The sequence below is a fragment of the Neolamprologus brichardi genome, chromosome 9, assembly GCF_056152115.1.
Source record: "Neolamprologus brichardi isolate AB-2024 chromosome 9, ASM5615211v1, whole genome shotgun sequence".
In the NCBI taxonomy this organism is placed as follows: Eukaryota; Metazoa; Chordata; class Actinopteri; order Cichliformes; family Cichlidae; genus Neolamprologus; species Neolamprologus brichardi.
In genome coordinates, this window is record NC_142112.1 from 19,483,273 (window position 1) to 19,495,560 (window position 12,288).

At 41.5% G+C, this 12,288-nt stretch overlaps 1 protein-coding gene across 2 annotated transcripts in view; it reads left to right on the forward strand.

Annotated features, from left to right (window-relative positions):
* Positions 1 to 12,288, forward strand: part of LOC102798253 (uncharacterized) — a 90,779-nt gene that overhangs the window by 9,767 nt on the left and 68,724 nt on the right. For both annotated transcript variants that reach the window (XM_006794688.3, XM_006794689.3), the window contains exons 3-5: positions 1,355 to 1,425; positions 7,080 to 7,203; positions 8,501 to 8,680. In XM_006794688.3, the coding sequence (XP_006794751.2) occupies positions 1,355 to 1,425; positions 7,080 to 7,203; positions 8,501 to 8,680 (375 nt within the window). The remainder of the gene's footprint in view (positions 1 to 1,354; positions 1,426 to 7,079; positions 7,204 to 8,500; positions 8,681 to 12,288) is intronic.

Here is a 12,288-nt window from a genome sequence, read left to right on the forward strand (position 1 = left end):
TCTTTACACATGCTTCAGATCCCTTTTTTGGATGGTTTAACTTGATATTTTATGCACTCCATATGTGCTCTACTGCTCCATATCTTATCTCGCATGCACACAAACGCACGGTTATACACATAAACACACTTAACATATGCATAATTGAAAAACACACGTGCACGCACACACTCATGGCCAAAAGCAAACGAACAGACACACATTAACTCACACACGGGGGATATGTGTTGACCTGTGAGTCATTGCTGTCAGCATTGATTTCCTTTTCCCGGAGTGACCCCTGTCACCACGGCGATAGAGTGGCCGATATTTTACCAGCGGTGCCGGGCCTCTCTGTTTCCGTGGAGCCTCCTGCCGCTCTCTCCTTCTCTGGCAGTCTTTTTCATGTCTCTTTTTCTTTGCTCTTTTCAGCTGTTGCTTATTGCCCTTGTTAATTTTGCCCTGTCCTGTCTATTTCTTCCCTCTTTTTAATAGTCTGGCCTAATAAAAAACGCTGGACAATCAGAACTATTTACTTTTCTTTTGAACTCAGTTAATTCCTTTGCCCCCCTTCTATGCTGTTCTCTTTTTTTGCACAGTGTGAATTGACCTCACAATAACTGTGCTGACACATTTTTCACTCGTCCTTACAAATTTTCATTTGAAAAAAAGAGACAGACAGACAGGCAGACGGGATAATGGCAAGGGGTATTTTGAATTGAAACTATATCTGAGAATTGTGTGTGTCTGTCTGTGTTTTTGCATAAGCTTTTCTCTGTCTTGCTTTCTCTGTCCTCCTTTCAATGCACTTGACTTCCCACACTACTGTATTGCTTTAAATATGTTCTTTTAAAAAAATCTCTCAGGAGGGAAGTGGAATTATTAAATCAGTTCTATCTCAATTTTAATCTTGGATTCTGGGTTTGAAAATGAGGAATGATTGTTTTCCTTCAATTTTATTTATGCAGTTGCTGTATATTAATGTCTTCTTTCCTCATGATAATATTATCATGCTGCTGCGGTCAACAAGATGCAAATTCTTAGCAATTAGTCAGGGGTGACACACTTCACACCTTTACCCCTGGGCGCTGTCGGACTTCATCACGGTTTACACCCGAGAAAATCAATTTCTACAAAGCTATTTTCCTTTATTTAGCAGTGTATATCTAATAAACAGAAATTTAGGTTGTACTGAAGTGAATATTGAACTATTTGGATATGTTAGAGTTCAGAGAGAACGTATTATTTCTTGGGTGTACTACTTTAGCATTAAAATTCAATTCAAGGTGTACGGTACTGCATTATAATGCTGCAGTTACTACAAATACACTAAACAGAAATAAATAATCAGGATGTCATTTTCTGTGTATCCCAGGTGTCTGAGGCTGGGTTGAAGCCTTTGTTGCTGGATGAGGTTACTGGACCTGTGGCTCACATCCCACGCAGGTTTGTATTACCTTCGCTTCTCATCAGCTAGGCAGTTTTTTTCTTCGGAGAAGTTCACTTTTGACTGAAATAATGATTAATTTCATGATTCGACCACACAAACTCACTCACACACATGCACAGGTACCCCACTGTTGAGAAAGGTAACAGAGCTGGCCTCAGGGACTGTGTCTATCCTGAGGGAGCTTGAACTCTTTAGGGAGTCACTGCAACACCACTGTCCCCATGGCAATATGCAAATCCCTATATGATATTTCCCACCATGCAATGCTCCAAAGCCCCTAAAGACGTGTTCTGTTTTTACGTTAGATCTTCCCAGAGAGACAGATTTTTATTTTTACATTCTGACAAAACTAATGAAAGTAGCATTTTTGAATCTTTGTGCTCATACATATTTATCTAGTTCACACTTTTTCATTGCCAGCTCGGCACATGGACTCACTTGACCAGTAAGACGTTTGATAGGAAAATCAATTGAAAAGCATTTGGATACAATGTAAACAACCATCCAAATAAAAACTCAAATTACACCTTGTCTCGTGCTGTACATATCATTGTTTTGTTCTTTGCCTTTATAAAACAGCTGCTGTAGCATCACACAGCTGTTTGATGCTACAATACAACGCAATCTCTCGATGTCCCGACACTAAGAGATTGGCCGTCTGCAAGTTACGCAGGTGGCACAGCAGCAGCAGTAATTTCATCAATTATTTATCTTCTGACATGCCATTGTGATCTTAGGTATTAACCCAAATGCTTTTCTCCAAGCAAGCAGCTGAGCTGCTGTGCACAAATTCGTAGTTACCCTTTGGCAACAGAGCAGTTATGCTTAGAATGAAGTCAGCATTTTCATCCGCAGCAGAAGAGTCAAAATATAGGTTAGTTTCATCTAGAGAATGCCAATATGTTTTCATGGTGTATCAAGTGATTATTGCAGGAAGTAGTCTGATTTTAAAAAGCAATGATGTATGCTGTAGAGTTATTGAAATGTATTCATTATGTTATTGAAATTACAAAAAAAAGTGAATAATCTGCCCAAATTTTAACTAAAGACATTGTCCCCGTTTCTACTGCCTGCAGTAGATCATGTGTTCCTGACCTCACTACACAAGAGCTCCTCCTCATCTCAAACTCCAGTACAACCCCTGCTGACAAGTAATGACTTTGTCATCAAAGGTGACATTATAATATTTACTGACCTAAAAGAAAAACAGTTAATTTCCAAACACATGGGTATTACTGCAGTTGATATTTATTTTTCACAAGCTGTCATATAACAGCTAAAAAAACACATCCAAATATGGTCAAAAGTGACAGTCGGTGGTTTGACAGCCTGCAGCGCAGCCAATTAAAGCACCCAGCTAAGCAGGAATCAATGGTCTGGCACAATGTGGCACAGCCGAGTTTGTGGCTATACGGGGTTTCTATGCCATTCCTGTAAAAGGCACTGAAGGGTGTGATGGATCCTCAGCCAGCGTACTTGCTGTCAGAGATGTGGGGCTTTGCATCACACCTTGAGCGTTTTAAATGGCTGCACATATAATAATAATAAAAAAATTAAATAAATGAAATGAGTAAATCAGGTCTCCTGAAATGAAATGACAGGCAGGTTGAAACAGCGGGTGAGTGTGTGTGTTTCTTGCCACCAGCGTCAACATTAAACGCATCAGATTGAAGCCACCCTCCAGGGTAGCATCACTCAGCCAGGTGTGTGTGTGTGTGTGTGTTTGTGTATGTATGCGTGTGCGTGGTGAAACCTAAGTCTTTTATCTACTTTTCCGTTTTCTCTGGTTTTTTTTGTTTATCTACAAATTTATTTATATATTTCTGTTGAAATGGTGTACATAACACACACACAGACACCCCCATACACCCCCACACACATTGATCTATCAGTGTATTAATGTGTGAGTGAGTGTCAGTTTTTATCCCAATTATTTTTTAAATTACTTCCCCTTAGTATAATCTCCAGCAGAGTTTTTTTTTTTTTTACACAGGAGTTAACTTGAGTGCTGTTTTCCTTTGCCAAAAGCAGTCAAATGCTGAAAGTTAGTTAGGAAAGAGAGAGAAAAAAAAGCTCTGACAGAATATCCTGATTCTCATTTGGGAAAGGTAGGAACTTCACTTATGTGAAACTTAGGCGGTATCCCTCTGTGAGACTGTTCTAATTCAAAACTCAAACTTTTCTCTGTTAACAGAGTGATGAGATACATGGGCTTCAAGAGACTAGGGGGGTGGGTTCATCATTGTTATATTATTATTTTCTTCTGGCGCTGGTTGTTTTTCTGTTGTCCAGCTGGTTTTCCAAAAAGCTACACACTCTTCACCATTTTCTTCAGCACTGACAGTGTACAGTAGACTCTCTACCTCTGTATCTATCTCTTCTCTTTCGTTCTCTCTCTCTCTCCCACTTCTCTCTCAGGACGGGAGGAGGATATGTCTCTTTTTCTCCATATTGACTTTCCCAGGTCAGGCTCCTCTTCTCCTATTAGGCCAAGCTAACTGATCAATACGAAGGCCTGGTGGGCTGCTGTACGGACATGCAGACATGCACACACAGCGGGCCGTGCCGCGGCCAAGTGCCACGCTCATTAACAAACAAACACACAAAGCAGAACACGCGCAGCGCTCGTATCTGCCCATTTCCGAATATAAGCACACGCACCTCTTAACGATACGGCTGATTATTAAAGCCACGGCTAACATTTCTATATGTATGAAAAAGTCGCCGACATTAACAAAAGTCACGAAACGAGCACATTGATTAGTCAGTCGTGCGCGAATATATAAAACTTCATCCAGTTGGTTGCTTTTCTGTCAAATACTGAGATGCAAGAAAACTCCTCCTCTCCTCTAAAAAAAATCTTCTCTCTTCTCCTCCCCTGCTGTTCTCCCAGCTGATGAGTTGTGACATCTGCAGTGCTGCGACATGGATAAGCAGCTGCCAGAGATGGAGCTAGGGAGGAATGATGGAGAGAAGACAATGCAGGAGATGGGTGAAGAAGGGGGGTGGGGAAGGGGTGAGGGACGCTGACAAGCAGCAACAGTTAGATGTACAGTGGGGTTGGGGCGGTGGGGGGCATGATTGCATTGCGTGTGCATGTTCCTAAATGTGTATATGTGCATGTCTCTGGGTGTGTATGTGTTTGTGAATGAAGCTGTGTGGGCATATGAGCATATGTGTCTTTGCATGGCAGCGTGCCAGGCAGTGCCATCTGGCTGCTTGACAGAACTCCTCTCATTAACGGGGGAGGTTAATTGCTGTGGCAGCGCCCAGGCTGTGTCAAACACCACCCTGGGGACACGGAGGCAACAGACTATCTACATGTTGGTGTGTGTACATGCACCGACACGTGTGCGCTTGTGTCTTAAGCATAAAACGCGGAGTGGGAAACCCCCAGCCATTTTTTCCCCACAACATAAAAAGGTTAAAACGAACCCGCTGTACTATATGTGAACCCCATCGTGTGAAGAGAGTCTCAAGGAGGACTTGTGTCCTTTTTTTTGCATGCCAGGTTACATAGATGTTCAGATTATTCTTATGAATTATGCCTTGTTGCTGTAATGATGTAGAAAGAATTGGGTTTACAGAGCCAATGTCTATAGCCCTAGGGGCAAACACATATGTATACACGCTCACACACCCACATGCACAGCGTGTTGGGGGGGAGTGGTGGCAATTTGCATTTGTTATTACTGCATATTCATGACTAATTTTGTTAGCCTTGCTTAATAGGGCTGAATGACAGGTTGAGAAATCGAGAGCCTGCTTTAATATCACATACAGTCACAGTAATACACACACACACACACACACACACACGCACAATTCAGTCACATTCACTCAACCTGCTCTCTCTGTCCACACAGTAATCATAACAACACTTAATGCTTTTAATAGGAATTCTCTGTTCCTCTGGTGGTGTGACATTGTGTCATTTGTTTACCACAAGTACTTATTGTATATTGCAATATAACAAGCCGTGCAGCCGTATTTGTTGCATGCATAATAATGACCTGCAATATTATGCACACACGCACGCAGATGCATACGCACTTGAATGGCATGAATAAATTTGCATGTTGACTTGTTGCAGATCAGGATTTGCTGCGTGTTTTCATTTTGATTTTCCCAAAAGAAGCAAAACTGTTGGAAATGAAGGATCCTCCTCTCCTTAATAAATTCAGTTCCACCCATTAATGGTGCAGAAAATAGAGGCTTATGTGTCGTTAAGTAATACAAATTATACTTATTTTATTATTTTTGTTTTTTTAATCCTTTGACTCTGCATTAGTTGTATGTTTATGAGTTCTTGGACAAGATAAGAACAGTGTGGTTTTTAAAAAAAATCTTTGTTTTTGCAGCGAGCATATGCTTGCACGCACTCACATCCATTTTCCAAGTGTCTTCCTTCTATAGGAAAATAGGTTTTAAATTAGCTTATTTTTACACCAAAGTTGTGCACCTCTGACTAAAAGGACCTAAAGAAGTCATCTTATAATAAATGATAGCATTTCTTTTCCTTTTGGTCTTAAATGACATGTTTTGGGCCAAAAACCATCCTTCTACACATACCTATGTGTTACTTAGGCTTCTATATCACGGGTTGTGTGTTGTAAATTATCACCTTAGCTCGGTGATTATTTACAACAGAGGAAAACTCTACTTACGATTAAAAAAAAAAGACATCAAGTGGATTAATAACAGGAGAACATACACGTTCCCATTCTCCTATCGAGGCAGAACCAGACTATAATCTAAAGTCAGCTTTCACTGTTTCCTCTGTGGCTTTTACTCCATTTGACTGAAAAGTTTTTTTTGGTTTTTTTTTGCCAAAGTGAAAGATTTAACTCTCAGCGCTCTCTATCCACTCACATGTCACTTTTGTCAAATCTTGCCTTTCCTTCTCCACTTGGTGTGAAAGTGTAGACACGCTTGATCAAATGTGAGTTTAACATTTTTAATCTGTGCAAAGTTTCATCAGAATAGCTCATCTCATGAGGCTGGTAAATATGAAACTGTGTGTGCGTGCGTGTGCCTGCGTGTGTCTTTGTACGTGCCTGTGTGTTTGTGAACAGTACCACACAGTGCCGTATGATCTGGGTTTTTTTTCTCTCTCTTTCCATCTTGGGTGTGTGACAGCTGTCACTGGTGACTCAGAAAGGTGTCTGGGCAGAGTTAACGTATTTTCACCGCTGGGAGACACACAGACTCATACGCACGCATGCACACGCGTGCGCACACACACACACACACACACACACACTGACGGAGAGAAACACATATCAGCTCTGGTTGCTGTCACCTAGCACAAATTTCAACAGGCTCAGCATCTCTTTGCTGCTTTTGAATTAGATGTTTTTGAATTTTACAGCTTATACATGTGCTGCATGTTGCTTACACATTCCTGTTTTATCCTGCATCAGTTGTTAAAACAATTTGATTAAGGATCAAAGCTTATACATTGTGATGGAAACAATTATATACACTGCCATATGCTGTGGCTTTCATCTCTGTAATTCACATCACTTAATAATGCACTCTGTACTCACTATAAACCTGAAAAGAGATATTTCCCTTCTGTGTTTTACATCTATCTGCTTGTTCAGTAGTTCACGATTTCCTTCCTCTTCCTTATGCTTTTCCGCTATAGCAGTGATTCCGTGGACCAGATGACGTCTGAGACGGAAGATGTGAAAATCCAGCTGCAAACCAAGGACATGATCATCTCGGATCTGGAGAGGGAGTTTGCAGAGAATATACAAGGAAAGCAAAAGGTAACCGACTTGACTTGACTTGATTTGAGCACATTCCAAAGAATGAGCTACCGGGATCACGCCACAAAAATGCAAACAAGACATTCTGTCATTTGCATGTAATTGTCTGGGTTCAAGATAGTTCCCCCCAAAAAAGCAAGACAATGTAAACAAATCTCATTTTTTTCTCATAGCAGTTGTAAGATTGAAACAATTAAATGACTTGCTAAGAAATTATTTGTTCAGAAGGCTGTTTAAAAGGTGGAGGAGTCTTTTTTTTTTTTTTTTTTTACGATATTGGTTTGGCAGCTGTGCTACAAGCGCTCCATGTGCAGTCAGGTTTAACAGGAAGCCGTGGCGTGTGTGATGAATTACCAGCATATCTCAGAGCCCTGGGTAACAAACATGGCATCGCCGGTCGGGATTAAAAGGGAGAGATTTTTACAACCTTCCCACACCTCCTTACAGGGTGTCACTAAATTATACCCACTGCTGTTTTACTGTCTTCTGTGGCTTATGGTTAAGGCACACGTAAACACACAGGCTTGCAGAAATACACACACGCATTTGTGCTTGTGGTAAACCCAGGCTTGTTGGTTGTTTATGTGTGTGTTGGCTGGTTACTGTTTGTTTATGCTGCTTGTGAGTTGACTCATTTGCACTGCTGCTAATTAGTGGTTTGTGTGATTACAGACAGATCCGTAGAGAAACAAGTTGAGTAACTGGAGCTTGTTCTGTTAATCACATTTTCAACAAATGGCTATATATTTTCTATTCCACTTGTGTTTCTGTTTAGCTGGTGCTTCTGCAATGCAGATGCGCAAACAGATCTACAGGACACACAAACACACATGGAGCCTTGGTACATGTGAGCGCCATAACTTAAAAAATACTGTTTGTTAGCACGACAACACTATCAAATGAACAGCTTTCCAGAACACGTGGCCAAATTAAGTGTGTCCTCATAAAACTATAAATGATATATATTTACAGTATACGTTGTATCTTAATCTGCAATATGTGAACTTCTAACTATGAATTTGTCTTACACAACCCAGGCAATTATCGCTCGGGCGCTTACAGTTGTAATTACATGGACTTCTATTTTAAAATGAGACATTAAGAATTGATATAAAAATGTAATTTTATTCATTCCAATTCATTTCAGATTATTGCGAGACATTTATGAAAAAGTAATCAAAAGCAATTTGGAAAAATTGTATGAGGAGTATTAGCCAGTGAATAATTCTCAATGAAAATAAACCTTTGTCTCTTTTTGTGGGGGGGGAAATCAAATTTTAATTTCTTTCTGGCGAAGACTGCGACGCAGGTGCTGGAAAGCGGTGAGAGGCTGGTGCACCTGCAGAGCGAGCTGTCTTGTCTGCGGCGGATCCACGAAGACAACATGAAGGAGATTGCTGAGAAAGACATCTGCATCACCAAACTGCAAGCTAACATTCAGCTCCTGCAACAGGAGGGGGCTGACACGCTTGCTCAGGTGTGCAAAGGCTTACACGTGTACTATTCGGGACTGCTGTTTGCACACATACACATGCACGTGCCACGCATATTGCACATGCAACAGCTATTAATGTGTGGTGTAATAAAACATACATTCGCTCACTTAGTGCCAGTCAATTTAGCCATCTTTTTTGCATGACCCACTTTTTCTTTTACTGCCTTGCAGGATGTTGTCTTGCGATGGGTCTCTTGATGTTTCAGATTAGTTTTTTTAGATTATGTGACTGGTACCTCATTTGTTCCACAGATTGCAGGGATGTGACTGCCTGCACATTTCTTTTTTTTCTTTTCTTCTCCTGCCTGACTTCAGCTCTCCAAGCTGAATGTAAGAACAAATGAGCTGCAGGAGGAGTTAAAGAAGAAAAGAGGTGCTATGGAGGTAGAGGGAGGATGAGGAGAAAATAAAAGATAAAAAAGGAGCGTTAAGAAAAACAGATGAGAGGAGAAGGCAGGAGCAACTGAAGACAGAGGAGTGGATAAAGAGTGGAAGAGGGGGTTTGAGGAAGATGGAAAAGACTATATCCGGGCTGTTTAAAAGTGTGCTAAGAAGGCAGCTGTTTTGAATTCTGTGGCGAGTGTATTAATGCACTCTGTAACTTAACAAGAACTACTCATCAGCGGGTAAAACTGCAAACTGGGTTGCCAATAAGAAGTTACACACCTTCATCAAGTTTCAGGATGATTAGATTCTTTTGATCATTGATATGATTTACATGAAGTTTCTCTCTTTACAATTTGATACACGTTTATATCAAAATCTTAACTTAGTGTTTCAACGTTAAGACTTTTTTTTGGATGATGGACATCGCTTTATTGAGCAGACTTAATATGTTTACCAAAAACAGTACGGCAGATAGCATATTTACGTGTATGCACATACACAGTCCTAGAAAAAAACCCCAACAAAACACTTCACCTTAATTCAGACCTCAGACACTCTCTCCTCTCCCCCCCCCTCTCCTTCCATCCTGCCATCTCGCCACAACCGCTCCAAATTAATCTGCAAAATATTGATTTGAGGACCAAGGGGGTGGGGGGGTGGAGGCGCACGATTGCGGCCGCATATTAATACGAACAAGCCGCTCTTCGTCTCTCCTCTATACTTTAAGATCCTCATATCTTCATAATTGATTAATGTTCCTTTGTGAAGTGGGGATGAATAATACATTAGTGGGCCTGCTGCACCCTCAGGCTGATGAGAAAATGTTTAATTTCAGTAAATGTAGCGCTCCTTCTCTCTTTCTCTCTGTTTCATTTCCCTCTCTCTGGTTATTTGTGAGTGCTGGATTGTGTTTGTGAGTTTTCACTTGCTGACGACCGGAGGAGTGCTGTTGATTTGCTTCTTCTGTGTTTACTGTCGGCTTTAAGCGCATGTTGAGCATCACAAACAAAAGACAGCATCTGCATTTGCAAACACGAATGAATAAATTGGTGGTATGAGCTCAGCATTGTTCTATTAACTGATATAACTTCAAGAGCTGTGTCACTTTTACAGGGCTGCTTGCCTTGAGAGAGAAATCATCCCCCTCTGACTTTTTTTTAATGGGTGAGTGTGTGTGCGCACATTGCATCAAAATGTGCTGGAAAGACCATTTGTTATCAGTCAGCAATCACTAAGGGCATGGAAATGTGCCATAAACCCACCTGATGAGGAACAAGTAGCCCCCTCCGCAACCTGGAAAAGTGCGAGGAGCTTGACATTTGTCAGCTGCCCCGACTGGCACAGCCTGGCTCCACTCAAGCTCATCTGGTTAACAGTGCTAATTATGCTAATCAGAAACCTAATGATGATGATGAGGGGGTTTAAGAGCCACAGCATAGCAAGCTTGGAGTGTTTGTGTGTGTTGGTGGGGGTGGTAGTGAGGGGTGGGGGTGCTGGTGGGGCTGAAGTGCCTGGCACCTGATGGTGAGCATCTGTGTGTCGAACAGATAAATGATGAAATCAACACGCGCACAGGCGCCCACAGGTCTCCCTTCATGCCTACTTAGCTTTGCCTCGTTTTCATTTGAACTTATACCAGCGATGAAGGGGATCCATACACACAGAGCGCTAATTGAATAAATAGCACTCCTCCGTTAACAAGGATCCTAATTAGTTATGCTAATCAGACTAGATAACCCAATTAACCCCACAGCGAGGCAGGGTGGGCTCCTCTCTGTGTGTGTTTATGTGTGGGTGTGGATTTATGTGCCTGAGAGCATATCAGAGACACTTAAGAAAACACGTTTGCCTAATTACTTTTCAGAGACGAGCGTTTATGCTTTTTTCATGTCCTTATTGTTCTGCAGTTAAATGCAGGATATTAAGCTTTCCAAACTAAAGAAAAGAAGGATTGAACAGTGTTTGTTTTTGGGCTTTCATATATGGGGGATATCTGCATTTATATGTATTTCTCTTTGCCTTCTGCCAGCCTGTCTCTCAGTTAGATCTACATTGACATGTATGTTTTTACAACTATTATGGTTGTTTAAACAGAGTGTGTATTTGTTCAGAGAACGTCTGGCTGTTCCATTAGTTTATGTCCTTGGAAATACAATTTGGCCTCAAGTTCTCTCCGTTTATTTAAAACCTTCAGTCAGCGTTCCCCTCCTAATAGTGAGCCGTGTTTCCTCTCGTTTAGCTCCACCACTCATTATCCGGGCCATGTGGAAGAGACAATGTTTAGAGAGAAGAGAGAGGGAGACTTGGAGAAGGACAGCGAGGAATGGAGGGAGAGGGAGAAAACGGCTAAAAATAAGAGCGAACCAGAGAGAAAAAGACAGAGGGAATTAATGAGTGACTGAAAGAGAGAGAATGTAGATTGTCTCTGAACCTGGCCGCAGCTGCTTGTGCTTCTAATGAATGGATGGGGGTGGGGGTGGGGGGGACCCGGACAAGACTGTCTTTGTTGTGCCTGTGCCATAGAGAGAGTGAGAGCACAACAGATTTATGTCTTACAGGAAGTCTCCTAGATTTGTGGTGTCACAAACCGCCTACCCCAAGTCAACTTCATTCTCTGGCTTTAAATTAATAGGCAGCATTCATGTATATGTATCTGTTTGCCTCTGTGGCATGTGCCTGCTTTTGAACATTTAGCCATGTAGTTGATCATGTGTGGTTTGGAAATGACTATTAGTTTTGACAGAACAGTACTCATCCTGTCTTCCAGTTTGGCCTTTGCATCTGACATTGGGAGACGTTTAATTAGAACAACTGCTTCCGAATAATTTTGCATTAGATTTATACTTTGTTTAGGGCCCTTAAAAGAGTGGCAACCATGACATTTTCACATATACAGGCCTGTCTTTTGGATTAGCCTTGCTTTTAGTTTTAAGAACAGTTTCAGGGCTACCCTCACATTTGACTTAAGCTGCTTTAGAGAACAAATACTGTAAGGTCTTAAATGCGGCACCCAACCTTAGCATTAGGTCGTGGCACCTTTGCTAATGTGCTAATGGAATTCACTGCGGTGCGCTTAACTGCTGCTCTTAATGTCCAAAGCGTGCACTTTTGTAATGGGAAGCCCAAACAGTAGAAGCTACTCCGTGCATTGCAGGTCCAGAACGGGGGGCGAGATGCTAATATTAGCTCGGGCTCACATCAGC